This window comes from Melanerpes formicivorus, unplaced genomic scaffold (assembly GCF_026170545.1).
Source record: "Melanerpes formicivorus ecotype bairdi unplaced genomic scaffold, bMelFor1.0.p_v2 SCAF_14, whole genome shotgun sequence".
NCBI classification, from domain to species: Eukaryota; Metazoa; Chordata; class Aves; order Piciformes; family Picidae; genus Melanerpes; species Melanerpes formicivorus.
In genome coordinates this window covers 17,993,668-18,012,148 of record NW_027142366.1, presented here as the reverse complement: position 1 = coordinate 18,012,148, position 18,481 = coordinate 17,993,668, and the positions used below count along the sequence as shown (strand labels likewise).

Genomic DNA, 18,481 nt, shown 5'->3' with positions numbered 1-18,481 from the left:
GAACTCACTGCCCACTGCTTGAGGCCAAGGGGATGAGGTTCAACCAGGCCAAGGGCTGGGTCCTGCCCTTGGGTCACAACCACCCCAGGAAGGCTCCAGGCTGGGGGCAGAGTGGCTGCAAAGTGCCCAGCAGAGAAGGCCCTGGGGGTGCCGGGTGCCAGCAGCTGGAGAGGAGCCAGGGGGTGCCCAGGGGGGCAAGAAGGGCAGCAGCAGCCTGGGCTGGAGCAGCAGTGGGGTGGCAGCAGGAGCAGGGCAGGGATTGTGCCTCTGGGCTGGGCACTGGGGAGGCCACAGCTTGAGTGCTGGGTTCAGCTCTGGGCTCCTCACTGCAGGAAGGAGATTGAGGAGCTGGAGCAGGGCCAGAGAAGGGCAAGAGAGCTGGGGAAGGGTCTGGGGAAGAGGGCTGGGGAGGAGCAGCTGAGGGAGCTGGGGGTGTTGAGCCTGGAGCAGAGGAGGCTGAGGGAGACCTCCTTGCTCTCTGCAGCTCCCTGAGAGGAGGCTGCAGCCAGCTGGGGCTTGGGCTCTGCTCCCTAGGCTCAGGGGAGAGAAGGAGAGGCAATGGCCTGAAACTGTGCCAGGGGAGGCTTAGGTTGGAGAGGAGGCCAAATGTCTTTGGTGGCAGAGTGATCAGGGCCTGGCAGAGGCTGCCCAGGGAGGTGGTGGAGTCCCCATGGCTGGAGGGGTTGCAGAACCCTGTGGCCATGGCAGCTGGGGCCAGGGTTTGGTGGCCATGGTGGGGTTGGGTTGGTGCTGGCCTGGCTGCTCTGGGAGGGCTTTGCCAACCCCAACAGCTCTGTGTCTGGGGCAGGGACAGCTGCAGCATCAGAGCAGTCCCAGAAGTGCTGCTTGGCACAGAGATCAACCCCACAGTGCCCTGGGCTGATGAAGTGACTGTGAGGGGAAGCTGCCAGAGCTGCCCTGTTAGCAGCTAATCTGATTGCAGAGCCCCCCTGGGGCCTCTCCTGCTGCTCCAAGTGCATTCATCCAGGAGGCTCTCACAGCTCTGCCTGCTCTGATCACAGCTCTCCTCTCCCTTCATCCTGGCCAGGGCTGGCCTGCAGTGTCTGCACTGCAAGCTTAGGGGCCTCAGCTCCTTCCCACCTGCACTGATTCTCCTGCTCCCTGCACTGGGTGCAGAGTGACCCTCTGGATGTTATCCTCCTGGGGGGGGGGGGGTGAGGATGGTACTGATCCTGCAGTAGTTTCCTACACCCAAAGCATCTGGGGAGTGCCTGCTCTGTGTCCATGCGCTGGAAGGAGACATCCCAAGGGGTTTGGAGCAGGCTGGGGGGGCTGCAGGTCATGCTGGCTCTGAGGCTGTGCTTCCTGAGGGCTGAGAAGGTCCTTCCCTGGCAGAAGCCTCCTGCCTGGAGGTGTTTGCAGCCAGGCTGGAGGTGGCTGTGAGCAACCTGCTGTGGTGTGAGGTGTCCCTGGCCATGGCAGGGGGTTGGAGCTGGCTGAGCCTTGAGCTCCCTTCCAGCAGCCTGGCAGCTCTGGGAGGGCTTTTCCCAACTCAAATGCCTGGTGCTGTGAGCCTGTGGCCTGGAGCTGTCCCTCAGTGGCCAGAGACCAGCCCAGGGGAGCAGCCTCAGCGTCCAGCCTCCCACTTTGGAGGTGCTGAGCAGCTTTGTTCTTGCCCTGGGGGGGCTTTAGATGTCTGAGCTGATGAGCTGCAGGATGCCTCACGACCTGGTTTGTCATCTCTCCACGGTCCTGCACTCAGGGGAAGGCTTTTGTGTTCCCCTGGCTGCTGTGGGGGCTCTGGATCTGCTTGGAGCCTTCCATTTCCCACCAAGTGCTTTGCAGAGGCTCAGAGGCTTTGGCTTCTGCTCTCTTTTACAGTCTCACAGTATCACCAAGGCTGGAAGAGACCTCAAAGATCACCAAGTCCAATCTGGCACCACAGACCTCATGACCAAACCATGGCACCAAGTGCCACATCCAAGCCCCTCCTGAACACCTCCAGGGATGGGGACTCCACCACCTCCCTGGGCAGCACATCCCAATGGCCAATTACTCTCTCTGGGAAGAACTTTCTCCTCCCCTCCAGCCTGAACCTCCCCTGGCACAGCTTGAGACTGTGTCCTCTTGTTCTGCTGCTGGATGCCTGGGAGCAGAGCCCAACCCCCACCTGGCTCCAACCTCCCTGCAGGGAGTTGCAGAGCAAGAAGGTCTCCCCTGAGCCTCCTCTTCTCCAGGCTAAGCAACCCCAGCTCCCTCAGCCTCTCCTCACAGGGCTGTGCCCCAGACCCCTCCCCAGCTTTGTTGCCCTTCTCTGGACACCTTCAAGTCTCTCAATGTCCTTCTTGAGCTGAGGAGCCCAGAGCTGGACACAGGACTCAAGGGGTGGCCTGAGCAGTGCTGAGCACAGGGCACAAGGACTTCCCTGCTCCTGCTGGCCACACTCTTCCTGCTGCAGGCCAGGATGCCCTTGGCCTTCTTGGCCCCTGGGCACACTGCTGGCTCCTGTTCAGCTGCTGTCAATCAGCACCCCCAGGTCCCTCTCTGCCTGGCTGCTCTCAGCCACTCTGACCCCAGCCTGCAGCTCTGCCTGGGGTTGCTGTGGCCAAAGTGCAGCTCCTGGCACTTGGACTTGTTGAATGCCATCCTGTTGGCCTGTGCCCATCTGTGCAGCCTGTCCAGGTCCCTCTGCAGAGCCCTTCTGCCCTCTAGCAGATCAACTCCTGACCCCAGCTTGGTGCCATCTGCAAGCTCACTGCTGATGGACTCAATGCCCTCATCCAGATCATCAATGAAGATGTTAAAGAGCACAGGGCCCAGCACTGCTCCCTGGGGCACACCACTGGTGCCTGGCTGCCAGCTGGCTGTGGCACCATTCACCACCACTCTCTGGGCTCAGCCTCCAGCCAGTTCCTCACCCAGCTCAGAGAGCTGCTGTCCCAGCCAGGGGCTGACAGCTTGGCCAGCAGTTTGCTGTGGGGGATGGTGGCAAAGGCCTTGCTGCAGTCCAGGCAGACCACATCCACAGCCTGCCCCACGGCCACCAGGCAGTCACCTGGGCATGGAAGGAGCTCAGGTTGGTCAGGCAGGACCTGCCCTTCCTAACTCCATGCTGGCTGGGCCTGAGCCCTTGGCCATCCTGCAGGGGTGCAGTGATTGCCCCCAGGATAATAATTTTGATTCAACTGCTCCAAGCTGGGGGGAAAGGGTTTTGGCTTCGGGTTTGGCTTTGGCTTCATTTAAAGGAGAAGCCTTCAGCTGGGTAAATCCAACAGCCCTGCCTGCTGCTGCTGCTGGAGCTGGAGCTGGGCAGGGCTTGGCCAGGGAGAGGTAAAATCTCACCTCCAGGCTGGCAAGTTTGCAATCCTTGCCTGCAGCAGGCAGGACCAAGCTGGGTGAGGAGGAGGATTAGGTTAATCCATTGTTTGGGGGAGAAGCTGAGATGGAAATGGACTCAGCTTGATGCAGCAATAGGATCAATACTGACTGAGAGGAGAGGCTGAAAAGGTTAGGAGGGGAAATGTCCCTCCCTGGGGAGTGGAGGTGCCAGCTGCTGAGGATGCCTCTGCCCCTCTGGCATCACACAGCCACAGCCTACACTGGGGGGGAAGGGATCCCCCAAGGGCCTCCTGTCCCCCTCCCCTGCAGGCAGCAGGGACAGCTCCAGCCAGAGCAGGCTGCCCAGGGACACATCCAACCCCCTGCAGGCAGCAGGGACAGCTCCAGCCAGAGCAGGCTGCCCAGGGACACAGCCAACCCCCTGCAGGCAGCAGGGACAGCTCCAGCCAGAGCAGGCTGCCCAGGGACACAGCCAGGCTGAGCTTCAATGGCTCCAGGGATGGAGCCTGCACCACCTCCCTGGGCAGCCTGTGCCAGAGTCTCCCCAGCCTCCCTCTGCAGAGCTCCCTCCTGGTGTCCAGCCTGACTCTGCCCTGCTCCAGTTCCAAACCATTGCCTCTGGTCCTATCCCCACAGCTCTTTCTGAGCAGTCCCTCCCCAGCTCTCCTGGAGCCCTTCAGGTCCTGCAGGGCTGCTCTGAGGTCTCCCTGGAGCCTTCTCCAGGCTGCACAGCCCCAGCTCTCCCAGCCTGGCCCCACAGGGGAGATTCTGCAGCCTCTGATCATCTCTGTGGCCTCCTCTGGAGCCTCTCCAGCAGCTCCAGGTCCTTCCTGTGCTGGGGGCTCAGAGCTGGAGGCAGTGCTGCAGGTGGGGGCTGAGCAGAGCAGAGCAGAGGGGCAGAATCCCCTCCCTGTGCTGCTGCTCTCCCTGCTCTGGCTGCAGCTCAGCACTCAGCTGGCTCTGGGCTGCCAGGGACCACTGCTGGCTCCTGGGGACTTTGCCACCAGCCTCCAATCATTTTTAGTCCCTTCCAAGCAGGCCTTGCAGAGCACCTGAAGGGTCAGGTCAGGGGCTGATCCTGCTCATTCTCTTACCTGTGAAGGACTTGATCTTGCCTGGAGGTTAACTGCATGTCCAGCAGCTCCTTCTCCAGCCCTTGGCCACTTTGTGCTGCCTCCTCAGGCTGGTGAGCCCCTGGCAGGGCTCCCCCACAGCCCACAGCACAGGCTCAGGTGGTGCCTGCCAGGCAGAGAAGCTGGAGGAAGCTGTGAGCCAGGTGACTGTGGTGAAGGAAGCAGCAGGGGCATGGGGAGCAGCCACCATGGTCTGTGAGGGTCAGGAGCAGGGGGAGGAGGAGCACAGGGAGTGAGGACCACACAGCCAGGAGGACTTTGCACCATGGGGTGGCACTGGGCACTGCTGAGGGGACAGAGAGGCTGCTCAGCAGGTTTGCTGAGGACACCAAGCTGGGAGGCTGGGCTGAGACTCCTGGAGGCATCCAGAGGAGGAAGAGGATACCTTTGTCCTGGCAAAGCTGTGTGTGCAGAGGTGAGGTCCCAGGCTCTGAGCTGCCCTGCAGGAGCCTGGCAGCAGCAGGGGCAGCACTGGGAGCAGCAGGGTGAGCCCCAGGAGGGGGGCAGCAGGAGGGCACAATGCTGTCCTGGCAAGGCTGCTGAGGACACCAAGCTGGGAGGCTTGGCTGAGGCTGCTGCAGGCTGTGAGGCCATCCAGAGACTTGGGCAGGCTGAGAGCTGGGCACAGAGGAGCCCAAGGAGGCTCAGCCAGGAGGAGAGCAGAGCCCTGCAGCTGGGCAGGAAGAACCAAGTGCAGCAGCAGAGGCTGGGAGGGGATCTGCTGGGGAGCAGCCCCAAGGAGAAGCAGCTGGCAGTGCTGGGGGGCAGCAAGGTCTGCAGGGCACAGCAATCTGCCCTGGGGGCCAAGAAGGCCAAGGGGGTCCTGAGCCTAGGGAGCAGAGCCCAAGCCCCAGCTGGCTGCAGCCTCCTCTCAGGGAGCTGCAGAGGGCAATGAGGTCTCCCTCAGCCTCCTCTGCTCCAGGCTCAACACCCCCAGCTCCCTCAGCTGCTCCTCCCCAGCCCTCTTCTCTCTTGCTTTGTGAGTGAGAATCAAGCAGTGGATGGTCCTTGTGGTCTCTTCCACCCCTGACTGACACTATGATGATTCTATGTGTTTAAGCCCAGGCTGGATGAGGCTGTGGCCAGGCTGATCTAGTGTGGGGTGTCCCTGCCCATGGCAGGGGGTTGGAACTGGATGATCCTTGGGGTCCCTTCCAACCCTGACTGATACTGTGATACTAAGTGAGGTTTGGGTGGCTGTGCAGCAGTGGCAGGGGCAGAGCTGAGGTGACCACACATGGGCACAGCATGGCAGAGGCAGCACTGCCAGCTCAGGGGAGAGAGGGAGAGGCAATGGCCTGAAACTGTGCCAGGGGAGGCTGAGGTTGGAGAGGAGGCCAAATGTCTTTGGTGGCAGAGTGGTCAGGGCCTGGCAGAGGCTGCCCAGGGAGGTGGTGGAGTCCCCATGGCTGGAGGGGTTGCAGAGCCCTGTGGCCATGGCAGCTGGGGCCAGGGTTTGGTGTCCATGGAGGGGTTGGGTTGGTGCTGGTCTGGCTGCTCTGGGAGGGCTTTGCCAGCCCAAACCATTCCCTGGCTCTCAGTGCTCTCTGCTTGTTCTGCCTTTGTCTCTCCCTTTGCTGTCTCCTGTCACCCCACTGACTCAGGTTGCCCAGGGAGGTGGTGGAAGCCTCCTGCCTGGAGGTGTTTGCAGCCAGGCTGGAGGTGGCTGTGAGCAACCTGCTGTGGTGTGAGGTGTCCCTGGCCATGGCAGGGGGTTGGAGCTGGCTGAACCTTGAGCACCCTTCCAGCCCTGCCAGCTCTGTGATGTTTTAGCCTTCCTTTGGTTCCTTAGATCTCAACCAGGCCTTTTGGAGCCTGGACAGAGCAATTTGCTCTCTCTTTTGTGGTTATTTCCCCCTCCCTCTCTCAGCAAGCAAACCAAAGGCCCTGGGACTCCCTCAGCTGCTGCCTGCTTGTGTTTTTTCCTGCCCTTATCTTTCCCTTGCAAGCCCAAGGCAGGTTTTGGAGCTGCTGGTGTGGAGCTGGCAGCAGAGCTGCCTCTGCTCTGGGAGGTCACTGCCCCTGCCTGTGCTGTGATTTGTCTGCACGCTGTCACATGCAGGAGGGAGGCTTTTGAAGTGGGATGAAATCACTTGGCAATTCCCCTCCTCCTGGGGGGGCTGAAAGGGAAGTGGCTGCTGGGAGCCTGCTGCCGGTCCCAGGCTGCCCAGAGCAGGGCTGGATGCTGATGAGCTGCTGCAGGGGGCTGACCACATCAGCACCACTGCCCCTGTGGGCATGGAGGGGGTGGGGGCTGGGGCTGCTCCGTGCTGCTGGCTTTGGGTGTTGGAGGGGAAGTTTGAGCCAGGCTCAAGGAAATCCTCACCTGCAGCAGAGAACTTTGGGCCCTGGGGGCTGAGGGAGTTGAGTGCTGTGCTGGAAGCAAGGTGGCACCAGCCAGGCTCCAGGTCACAGAGCCAGAGAGCTGGGGAGGCTGGGGGAGACCTCTGAGCTCAGCCAGAACAGCACTCACCCAGAGCTCCCAGCCCCAGCCCTGCTGCTCAGCCACTGCCACCAAACCACCTCCCTCAGCACCCCCTCCCTTAGCACCCCCTCCCTCAGCACCACCTCCAGGAGGCTTTTTAACCCCTCCAGGCAGGAGGCAGCCACAGCCTCCCTGGGCAGCCTGTGCCAGAGTCTCCCCAGCCTCCCTGCAAAGGATTTCTTCCTCCTCTCCACTCTCAGTCTCCTCTCTCCCAGCTCAAAGCCATTGGCCCTGGGCCTGGCACTCCCAGCCCTTGGCCCAAGTCCCTCCCCAGCTCTCCTGGAGCCCTTCAGCTACTGGGAGGCTGCTCTGAGGTCTGCCTGGAGCCTTCTCTTCTCCAGGCTGCACAGCCCCCAGCTCTCCCAGCCTGGCCCCACAGGGGAGGTTCTGCAGCCTCTGAGCATCTCTGTGGCCTCCTCTGGAGCATCTCCAGCAGCTCCAGGTCCTTCCTGTGCTGGGGGCTCAGAGCTGGAGGCAGTGCTGCAGGTGGGGGCTGAGCAGAGCAGAGCAGAGGGGCAGAATCCCCTCCCTGTGCTGCTGCTCTCCCTGCTCTGGCTGCAGCTCAGCACTCTGGACTGCACCCCAGGCAGCAGTGCTGCTGACATCTCTTGCTCTCACTGCCTGTGTCTTACATGGAGGCTGTTGGGCAGGGGCTGCCTCACACAGTGCTGTGCTGGAAGTGGTCAGGACTGATACCTAGTGCCAGGCCCAGGGCCAATGGCTTTGAGCTGGGAGAGAGGAGACTGAGAGTGGAGAGGAGGAAGAAATCCTCTGCAGTGAGGCTGGGGAGACTCTGGCCCAGGCTGCCCAGGGAGGCTGTGGCTACCTCCTGCCTGGAGGTGTTCAGGACCAGGCTGGATGAGGCCTTGAGCAAGCTGTGCAGGTGGGAGGGGTCCCTGGCCAAGTCCCCTGTGGAGCAGGGTGAAGTCCTACTGCCCCCCTGCCGCCCACCCACAGAGGCTTGGAGCCAAAGCTGCATCCCCTGGAGCTGCAGCAGCTTGGATGGGGCCCTGAGCAGCCTGTGCTGGTGGGAGGTGTCCCTGCCCCTGGCAGGGGGCTGGAGCTGGATGAGCTTGCAGGTCCCTTCCAACCCAACCCACTCCATGAATCTCTTTCTCTGTGTCCCTGGGGCAGGGGCTCCCTGATGGGCTCTGATGTGTTCATTTCTCCTGCTCCCTGCATGAAGCCCTGTGGGACACTGCTGCAGTCTCCTGGGCCAGCTACAAACAGGCTGCTTACAGACCTGCTGTCACCCCTCCAAGCCCCAGCTGCCTTGGGACCATGGAGCTGGAGCAGGATCAGTGTTTTCAGGAGCATGGTTGTGCTGCTTGGGCCTTTGGGGGCACTCAGAGCTTGGCAGTGGCCTCCTGGGTGCCTTCTTCTGAGCTCCCTTCATACTTGCCCTGCTCAGATTGCCATGGGTGCCCATGCTGCCAGTGGCTGTGCTCAGCCTTCCAGTTGTGTTCTGATCCCTCCCCTGCCAGGCTCTAATGGTGCTGTGCTGTGCAGGGTTAGCTGGCTGTGACAAATGGGGGCCTGGCTCCCCTGGGTGGCAGAGTTTGATGGCCTGAACATGAAGTGCTCAGCATCACAGAACTGTTTGGGTTGGCAGAGCCCTCCCAGAGCAGCCAGGCCAGCACCAACCCAACCCCACCATGGCCACCAGACCCTGGCCCCAGCTGCCATGGCCACAGGGCTCTGCAACCCCTCCAGCCATGGGGACTCCACCACCTCCCTGGGCAGCCTCTGCCAGGCCCTGACCACTCTGCCACCAAAGACATTTGGCCTCCTCTCCAACCTAAGCCTCCCCTGGCACAGTTTCAGGCCATTGCCTCTCCTTCTCTCCCCTGAGCCTAGGGAGCAGAGCCCAAGCCCCAGCTGGCTGCAGCCTCCTCTCAGGGAGCTGCAGAGAGCAAGGAGGTCTCCCTCAGCCTCCTCTTCTCCAGGCTCAACACCCCCAGCTCCCTCAGCTGCTCCTCCCCAGCCCTCTTCCCCAGACCCTTCCCCAGCTCTCTTGCCCTTCTCTGGCCCTGCTCCAGCTCCTCCATATCCTTCTTGCAGGATTCAAGCTGTAGCCTCCCCAGTGCCCAGCCCAGAGGCACAATCCCTGCCCTGCTCCTGCTGCCATCCCACTGCTGCTCCAGGCAGAACTTTCTTTGCTCTCCAAACAACCAGAAGGTGATTATCAAAGTTCTGCACTGTTGCCTTCCTGCACTCACAGGAGGCTGGCAGGGAGCTGCCTCCTGGCTTCATGAGGCCATTTCCAGCAGCTTGGAGAATTCCTGTCCAAACCCCCCTGTGGTGCTGACTTTCCCTGCTAGCTTGAAGGAGCTGCTTCCTCCCCAGATGCCACTGAAAGAAGGGCTGGTGACAAATCTGCTCCAACCTGACCCACCCTTCTGGTGGCCAAGAAGGCCAAGGGCATCCTGGCCTGCAGCAGGAAGAGTGTGGCCAGCAGGAGCAGGGAAGTCCTTGTGCCCTGTGCTCAGCACTGCTCAGGCCACCCCTTGAGTCCTGTGTCCAGCTCTGGGCTCCTCAGGTCAAGAAGGACATTGAGAGACTTGAAGGTGTCCAGAGAAGGGCAACAAAGCTGGGGAGGGGTCTGGGGCACAGCCCTGTGAGGAGAGGCTGAGGGAGCTGGGGTTGCTTAGCCTGGAGAAGAGGAGGCTCAGGGGAGACCTTCTTGCTCTCTGCAACTCCCTGCAGGGAGGTTGGAGCCAGGTGGGGGTTGGGCTCTGCTCCCAGGCAGCCAGCAGCAGAACAAGAGGACACAGTCTCAAGCTGTGCCAGGGGAGGTTCAGGCTGGATGTTAAAAGGAGAGATTGGCCACTGGGATGTGCTGCCCAGGGAGGTGGTGGAGTCCCCATCCCTGGAGGTGTTTAGGAAGAGCCTGGCTGAGGCCCTTGGTGCCATGGTTGAGTTGATCAGATGGTGCTGGGGGAGAGGTTGGACTTGGTGATCTCTGAGGTCTCTTCCAACCTGGTTAATTCTCTTCTCTGCACTGCTGGAGCACCTCACAAGGGGCAGCAGCTGCTGTTCTGCAGGCAGCAGCCAGGTTGGGAGAGGGCCAGGTGGAAAGGGAGCCTTGAAGCAATGAAGGCTTTGCTGTTCTGGAGGGGATGGAGTGGCTGCCCCCAGCCTGGCTGAACTCTGTCCTCCCAACTTCCCCCAGGCACTGGCTGGGGCCTGGTGAGCATCACCTGAGCTGTGCTGGTGGTAGGGATGAGCTGCCAGAGGTGATGCTGAAGGAGGAGGAGAGCTGTGCTGTGCATCAGCTGCTGAGTGGCTGTTTGGGATGCAGCTCCTTGGAGGAGCCAGGCTGTGGCAGGGAGAGCTTGGCTTGGGCTGAGCTGTCTTGGGGTGGAGGAGAACTGCAGCCCTGGAGAGAAGAGGGCTGGAGGCCTCTGGCTCTGTGTGAGTGGATGGAGAAGCTGGCAGGTGTCAGCCTGGAGAGAAGGAGGCTCTGGGGAGGCCTTAGAAAAGCATTTCAGTGTCTGCAGACCTCCAGCAAGGCTGGGGAGGGACTGTCCAGAAGGGGCTGTGGGGATAGGACAAGGGGCAGTGGTTTGAAGTGGAGCAGGGCAGAGTTAGGTTGGACCCCAGGAGGGAGCTCTGCAGAGGGAGGCTGGGGAGTCTCTGGCACAGGCTGCCCAGGGAGGTGGTGCAGGCTCCATCCCTGGAGCCATTGAAGCTCAGCCTGGCTGTGTCCCTGGGCAGCCTGCTCTGGCTGGAGCTGTCCCTGCTGCCTGCAGGGGCTTGGACAGGAGGCCCTTGGAGGCTCCCTCCCAGGCCAGGGCAGGCTGTGGAGCTGTGCCACAGCAGTGCTGGAGGTGGCTGCTCAGGGCTGGTGATGGCTGCAGCAGTGCTCAGCACAGCCTCAGTGCTCAGCACAGCCTCAGAGCTGTGGGGGTTTGGAGTTCTGCTTCAGCTCTCTCCTCCACAGCTCTTCTTGCAGAGCAGTTTGTGTCTCCTGCACATCCACCTGCTGCTCCCCTTGGAAAGTGCTTCCTGTCTCTGGGGCTTCATCAGGAGCTCTTTAAGGCCAGGCTGGATGAGGTGTAGTCAAGAGGTGTCCTTGCTCCTGGCAGAGGGGTTGGAATGGATGATCTCTGAGGTCCTTTCTATGATATGATTCCATGAGTCAGAAGTGGAGGTGGGGAGCTGCCTTGCTCCTCACTGAGCCCTTGGCTGCAGACCCCAGGTCTGAGCTCCCTCAGCAGGGTCTGAGCAGGTTGCCTCTGCAGCTGGGAGGCAGCCTCGTGGGGCAGCCCTGCTGTGAAGGGCTGAGCAGGGAAGGAACCCAGGGCTCTCCTTTGCCTTGGAGGGAAGGGGACAACCCTTCCCTTTCCTCAAGCTGCCAGAGGCAAACCAGGGACTAAACCACAGAGGGGAGAGAGAATAGAACAGAATTAACCAGGTTGGAAGAGACCTCAGAGATCACCAAGCCCAACCTCTCCCCCAGCACCATCTGATCAACTCAACCATGGCACCAAGGGCCTCAGCCAGGCTCTTCCTAAACACCTCCAGGGATGGGGACTCCACCACCTCCCTGGGCAGCACATCCCAGTGGCCAATCTCTCTTGCTGGGAAGAATTTCTTCCTCCCCTCCAGCCTGAACCTCCCCTGGCACAGCCTGAGACTGTGTCCTCTTGTTCTGGTGCTGTGGCAGTGTGGGAGCTTGTGCTGCTGGTTGTGCATCCAGACAGGAGAGATTCACACAACAGCCTGCTTGGAGAAGGCCTTAAGGTCCTCAAGTCCAACCAGAACCTAACATCTCCTTGCACACAACTGTTAGACCCCAGAGTCATGTCATGGGTTGGGTTGGAAGGGACCTTCAAGACCATCCAGCTCCAAGCCCCTGCCATGGGCAGGGACCCCTCCCACCAGCACAGCTTGCTCAGGGCCTCATCCAGCCTGGTCCTCAACACCTCCAGGCAGGAGGCAGCCACAGCCTCCCTGGGCAGCCTGTGCCAGAGTCTCCCCAGCCTCACTGCAAAGAATTTCTTCCTCCTCTCCACTCTCAGTCTCCTCTCTCCCAGCCCAAAGCCATTGGCCCTGGGCCTGGTACCCCCAGCCCTTGTCCCAAGTCCCTCCCCAGCTCTCCTGTAGGTATTGGATGTCCCTAAGCTCCTCATCCAAATGTCTTTTGAACACCTGCAGGGATGGTAACTATCCCAGCTCCCTGGGCAGCCTATTCCTGTGCCCTGTGACTGTTCCAAGGAAGAAATTGTTCCCCATGTCCACCCTGAATCTCCTCTGCTGCAGCTTGAGGCTGATTCCTCTTCTCCTGTCAGTGGTTATCTGGGAGAAGAGTCTCTGACCTGACTCCAACCTCCTTTCAGGGAGCTGTGGAGATAAATCTGTGCAGAAGGCTCCCAGGAGACCTTCTTGGGGCCTTCCAGGTTCTGCACAGGCAGTGGCTCAGCAGCAGTGCTGGGGTTGGGAGCTGTGGCTGAGTGCTTGGACTGGATGAGCTCAAAGGTCTCTTCCAACCTCCACAGCTCTCTGGTCCTGTGAAAGGGAAACCACAGCAGCAGGCAGCAGTGACTTGGGCTCTGCAGCACAGCCAGGAGCAGCACTGCCACGGGCAGAGCAGGATGGGCTCAGCACTCAGTGCCAAGATCCTCTCTCTGCAAACCTTGCAGGGGGAACTGCAGCCCAGAAAGCAAATCACATCCTGGGTGGCATCAAGGGAAGTGTGGCCAGCAGGGCCAGGGAGGGGATTCTGCCCCTCTGTTCCACTCTGCTGAGACCACAGCTGCAGCTCTGGGGCCAGCTCTGGAGCCTCTGTGCCAGGAAGGGTCTGGAGGGGCTGGAAGGTGTCCAGAGCAGGGCCAGGAGGAGGAGCAGAGGGCTGGAGCTGCTCTGCTCTGAGCACAGCCTGAGAGAGTTGGGGTTGTGCAGGCTGGAGGGGAGAAGGCTCCCAGGAGACCTCCTTGTGGCCTTCCAGGATCTGCAGGGGGCTCCAGGAAAGCTGGGGAGGGACTTTGGAGGGGGTGAGGGAGGGATAGGAGTGGGGGGGATGGAGCAGAACTAGAAGTGGGGAGATTGAGATTGACTGTGAGGAAGAAGTTGTTGGCCAGGAGGGTGGTGAGAGCCTGGCACAGGTTGCCCAGGGAGGTGGTGGAAGCCTTCTGCCTGGAGGTGTTTGCAGCCAGGCTGGAGGTGGCTGTGAGCAAGCTGCTGTGGTTTGAGGTGTCCCTGGCCATGGCAGGGGGTTGGAGCTGCCTGAGCCTTGAGCTCCCTTCCAGCCCTGGCAGTTCTGTGACTCTCTGGTAAGTCCCTGGTGAGCCTGGCCCAGGGCACTGGGATGCACTGAGGGAGCTGTGGGGCAGCAGCAGTCCCCTCTGGAGTGCCACTCTTTGACCTCAGACAGAGGCTTTTCTGGAGCTGTCTGAGCTTCCTGGCACTGGTGCCTCGAGCCCCAGCACCCTCAGCTGCTCAGATGTGGCCTTTGTTGAGTTGCAGAATCATTTTGTGTGGGAAAGCCCTTTGAGAGCCTCCAGTCCAGCTGCTCTCTGACTTGGCCCAGGCTGGTGGCCCTCAGCACCACAGCTGTTAGATGCCTTGTAGACACCTAATGGGAAGGCAAAGCTTCCTCCTGGTTGTCTCCCAGGTGTCAGCACTGTGGGGCTCACAAAGCTTCCCAGCCTTGCAGGAGCCCTGAGCCTCCTTCGAGGTGCTGTGGCTCCTGCCTAGCCCCCCAGGAGGGGACTGACAGAAGATGGGGTGTCTCTGGCCATAGGGGTGTCCCCCACGCTGCTGGGGTGCTGGGCAAGGCTGGCTGGCTCCTTGGAGCGGCTGTGTGTCCCTCTGTCCATCCAATCCTCCTGCTGCTTTTGCTACAGCCTTCCAAATGGCCTTTTTGTCCCCAGACCATTCTGCTTTGCAAATGCCAGAGGAGGATCCCTGGGGCAGCCTCAGCCCTGCCGCTCCTCTGCCCTCCCAGCAGGTGGTAGGAGGAAGAGGAGAAGGATTCACATTAACCCTCTGCTCCTCTCCACTGCTGCTCTCCTGTTGCCTTTGCCCAGCTCCGGAGCAGATAACATCACAGCTCTGCCAGCGAGCCGCTGCTGGCCTCCTCTGGAGGCATCTCTGGCTGTCACCCAGCTGCCTCCCCGGGAGCTGCCATTGTGCCTTTCCCTTCCAGCAGGGAAGCCAAAACTCTCCCCTTCTGTGCCCTGCTTCTCTGTTTCCCCTCCTCGGCTGCTTCCCCACCGCCGCCCGAGCCCCCTCCGCCCCGCGGCGCTCCCCTGACCTCGCCGGGGTTGGGTTTCACCGGGGCTGCGGAGCCCGGGGAGATAAGAGGGGTGGCTGTTACCGGCTGCCGCCGCGCCTGCCAGCGCCTCAGCCCTCCCTCTGCCAACAGTTCGATGTTCGCAAGCCTCCGGGACCCCTCCCCGGCACCCATCGGAGGCGGCAGGTGGGAGGTGAAGGGGGTGGCCGTGCGGGGCGGCGGGCTCGGGGTGCCCCGGAGCGGGGAGCCGGCCTGCGCTTTCCCCTCCCGGGGTGCGAAAGGAGGGAGGAGGCGTTGGGGGACCAGGCACCTGCCCGGCGGAGCGGCTGGCAGCGTCCCCATGGCCACGGCCCCCCCTCCCTTTCATCCCCGTTGCATCGGCAGCCCCCCGCGGTTCCGCTGGGATGAATGAATGGCAGTGCCCGGGGGCGGGCGGGCAGGGAGCCAGAGGGAGCAGCCAGATTCAAATCCTGCCCCCCCGAGCCGCGGGCAGGGACCGGGGGCCGGTGGCTCCGGGAGGCACAGGAGGCTGGCGTGGGCGTGCGGCCACCCAGGTGACCGTGGGCTGTGGGGCTCCCGCTCCACCGGGGCTGCCCCGGGGCGCTTCATTCGGAGCCGGGAGCTGAAGCGGCAGGATCAGAGCCTGCCGGAGGGAGAAGGAGGAAGCAAAGCAGGGAGGAGGGGGAGCAGGATTTCGGCGCAAGCAGGCTGCGTGCGGTGGCTGCTCGGAGCAGGGAGCTGGCAGCGCAGGGGGGGCGGGGGGGGTTGTTTATTTTGTAACATGGCATCCACCGCGGAGGCACCGAGAAGATGTGGAGGCAGCTGCGCCGGGCTGCCCGCTGAGTTAGCGCCGCTCTGCCCTGCCGCCTCCTCCGAGGGGCTCTCGGCGTGGCTGTGAGTTGCCATCAGGCAGCCCCCTGCCCCCTGGCCGCGCTCCGCTGACTCAATTCGCCTTTGCTCCGAGGCGGGGGGGGGGGAGGTTGTGAAGCCCTTGGGTTTCTTCCCTCCGCCCAGCTGGCGTCAGGCACTGAGGATGCAGAGAGAAGTGCTCGCTCCTGACTAGGGGAGGCTTGGCAGGAGGATTTCCTGTCAGGTTCGCAGCATCCCTTCATCCGCTGCCTGCCGGAGGCAGGCTTTGTGCTGGAGCGCGGGCAGCAGAGCCCGCGGGTGACCTCCGACTGCCGCAGACTTGCTGTAGGTGTCTGACCCTCTCCTGGCACCGAGGTGTTGGGTGACAGGCTGGAAAATCGAGTTAGGCGCTGCTGGAGGCTCCGGAAAACCCGGAGGGAGGAAGGAGAGCTGGGGAGGTCTGAGGAGCCACGGGAAGAGCAAGTGAAGGATCCTTCACCAGGAGAGCAAGTGAGGATCATTCACCAGGAGAGCAACTTGGGATCTTTCACCAGGAGAGCAAATGGGGATCCTTCACCAGGAGAGCAAGTGAGGATCATTCACCAGGAGAGCAACTTGGGATCTTTCACCAGGAGAGCAAATGGGGATCCTTCACCAGGAGAGCAAGTGAGGATCATTCACCAGGAGAGCAAGTGAGGATCCTTCACCAGGAGAGCAAGTGAGGATCATTCACCAGGAGAGCAAGTGAGGATCTTTCACCAGGAGAGCAAGTGAGGATCATTCACCAGGAGAGCAACTTGGGATCCTTCACCAGGAGAGCAAGTGAGGATCATTCACCAGGAGAGCAAGTGGGGATCATTCACCAAGAGAGCAAGTGGGGATCCTTTACCAGGAGAGCAACTTGGGATCTTTCACCAGGAGAGCAAGTGAGGATCCCTCACCAGGAGAACAAGTGGAGAATTGTCACTGCAAGAGCAAGGGAGGATCCTTCAGCATGTAGGGATCCCTCGCTGTGAGAGCAAGTGAGGATCCTTTACCAGAAGAGCAAGTGGGGATCCTGTGCCAGGAGAGCAAGTGGGGATCCTGTGCCAGGACAGCAAGTGGGGATCCTGTGCCAGGAGAGCCAGCTGAGATCCTTCACCATGAGAGCAAGTGAGGATTATTCACCAGGAGAGCAAGCTGGGATCCTCTTCACCTATTGTGCACCGTAAGAACAGACCCTTGGGAAATTCCTCTGGCCAGCTGCCTTCTTGGGGCTCCTCACCCCTTGCATCCCCTTGCCTGGCCAAGGGGCACCACGGCCAGCCTGGGCTACGTGCCCAGGGGCCAGCTGCCTCACCTGCCGAGCAGCCACTCGCAGTGCCATCATCTCTCCTGAGGTGCCCTCCCCGGTGGGTGTTGCTGTATACTCCTTTCCCCCCTCTCCTCCTCAACTCGCCCCTGCAGGGTCGCACTAAGCCCCACACCGGCGGCTCTCCTGCAGCCCAGCAGGGCTGCTCGGCTTGGGGACGCAGAGCTCCCTGCCCCCCGGAGCCCGAGGGGTCAGCCCGGAGCACGCCCTGCACCGTCCAACAAGTAACTGCCGGCTGAGCTCTCGGGGCTGTGACTCTCTCCGGCTCCCCCCGTGGCCCCGTGGGCTGCGGGAGCGTTGGGGGCGGGCGGCGCGGCGGGGCCGTAGCATGCCCCAGCCTGGCGTGGGACCGGTGCCCAGGGACGCCGGCGGGCACGCCCGGGGCCGCCGCCGGAGCCATGGCTTCCTTCGGCAAGCTGACCGAGTACTTCAGCCTCAGGAAGTCGAGGATGGAGCTGCACTCGGGGCGGAGGAGCCGGCGCAGTGGCAGCTGCTGCTGTAGTGTCACCGAGTGCAGGTACGGGGCGGCCGTGGCCCTCCCCTCCCTCCCTCCCTCCCTCCCTCCCTCGTCCCGGTGCCTGCCTCTGCGCCCGGGGGGCTGCGGGTGGGAGACGCAGGGCTCGGTGCTTTGCTTTTGCCTTGAGCTCTCCTGGGGCCGGGAGCAAGCGGAGGGCTCCGGAAGCGTCCCCTTGGTGGCAGCTGGGGCTGCGGAGCGCGGCTCACCGCTGCAGGACGTCTCTGGCAAGGCCCCGTGCCCGGGCACCCCTCACCCCGCCCGGGGCATGGCCCCGGTGTCGCTGTCACAGCTCAGGTGTCTGCCGGGTGGCCGCCCGCGCCCTGGCCCTGCTGGCCTCTGCCGTCTGCTCTCTGTGCTGTGCCTCTGTGTCCTTCCCTCCTGCCGGCAGGCAGCCGGGGGGGGGGGGGGTGTGGGGAGGTTCGGTGCCACCATCGCCCTCCCATCCCCCTGCCTCGGGGGGGGCTCCTCGGCTGAACGAGCGGCGGGAAGGGGCTGCAGGGAGAGAGCTGAAGGTGGAGCTGAGGCTGGCACACAGCAGCAGGGGGAGAGGGTCGGGGGAGGAGGAGGGGTTGGTCGTGGTGGTGCCTGGGGACAGGGTGCAGCGTTGAGGGCACTCCTGCGGGCAGGCAGGCAGGGAGTTGCTGCTCAGCTCGTTTGGGTGTGGATGGGTAAGGGGAAATGGGAGCGGGGAGGGGAGGCGCCGGGCTGCCCGGGAATCCCCTAGGAGCCGCCGTGGGGTGCTGAGGGTCGTGGTGGGAGGCAGCAAGGGCAGCCCCCAGCTGCAGGGTTCCCATGGCCTTGCGCTGGGTGCAAAACACAGTGACTGCAGTTCAGGGAGCAGCTCTCTCCCCCCTGGGTGGTTCCTCTCTGCTTGGGGTACTAGGAGCAGCTCGGAGGAGCTGGCTGCACTTGGTGCTGCTCTGGGCTTCCCCCCGCCGTGGTGGGACAGAGGTTACCAGGCTGAGCCTTTGTGTGCCCCCAAATCCCCCTGCTGACCTGCCCACGGGTGCCTCCCTGCTCCTGGAGGGCTGCAGGGCTGTCTGGGGAGAGGTGGGAGGCAAGCCAGCACCAAGCTATCCCCCCCACTTTCCCCTGGTTGCTGAGCACCTCATCATCTCTGAAGGTCATTAAAGTATCTGCAGATAAAAGTTAGAGGTCTTGGGCTGCTGCTCTCCAGCTGGCCCTTGAGCTGAGCTCTGCTGCAGCTGTCTCCGCTCCACTCCGAGCAGCCACAGGAACTCCTCTCCTCTCCTCCTCTCCCTCTCTCCTCTCCTCTCTCCTCTCCTCTCCTCTCCTCTCCTCTCCCTCTCCTCTCCTCTCCTCTCCTCTCCTCTCCTCTCCTCTCCTCTCCTCTCTCCTCTCCTCTCCTCTCCTCTCCTCTCCTCTCCTCTCCTCTCCTCTCCTCTCCTCTCCTCTCCTCTCCTCTCCTCCTCTCCTCTCCTCTCCTCTCCTCTCTCTCCTCTCCTCTCCTCTCTCTCCTCCTCTCCTCTCCTCTCCATCTCCTCTCCTCTCCTCTCCTCTCCTCCTCCTCTCCTCTCCTCTCCTCTCCTCTCCTCTCCTCATCCTCTCCTCTCCTCTCCTCTCCTCCTCCTCTCCTCTCCTCTCCTCT

General features: G+C 62.2%; 1 protein-coding gene across 1 annotated transcript in view; it reads left to right on the top strand.

Annotated features, from left to right (window-relative positions):
* Positions 1 to 15,142: 15,142 nt before the first annotated feature.
* The window catches only part of LOC137445469 (ankyrin repeat and fibronectin type-III domain-containing protein 1-like), a 203,961-nt gene continuing 200,622 nt past the window's right edge, over positions 15,143 to 18,481 (top strand). The window contains exon 1 of the mRNA XM_068147248.1: positions 15,143 to 16,872. Coding sequence (XP_068003349.1) covers positions 16,754 to 16,872 — 119 coding nt within the window. The 5' untranslated portion in view covers positions 15,143 to 16,753. The remainder of the gene's footprint in view (positions 16,873 to 18,481) is intronic.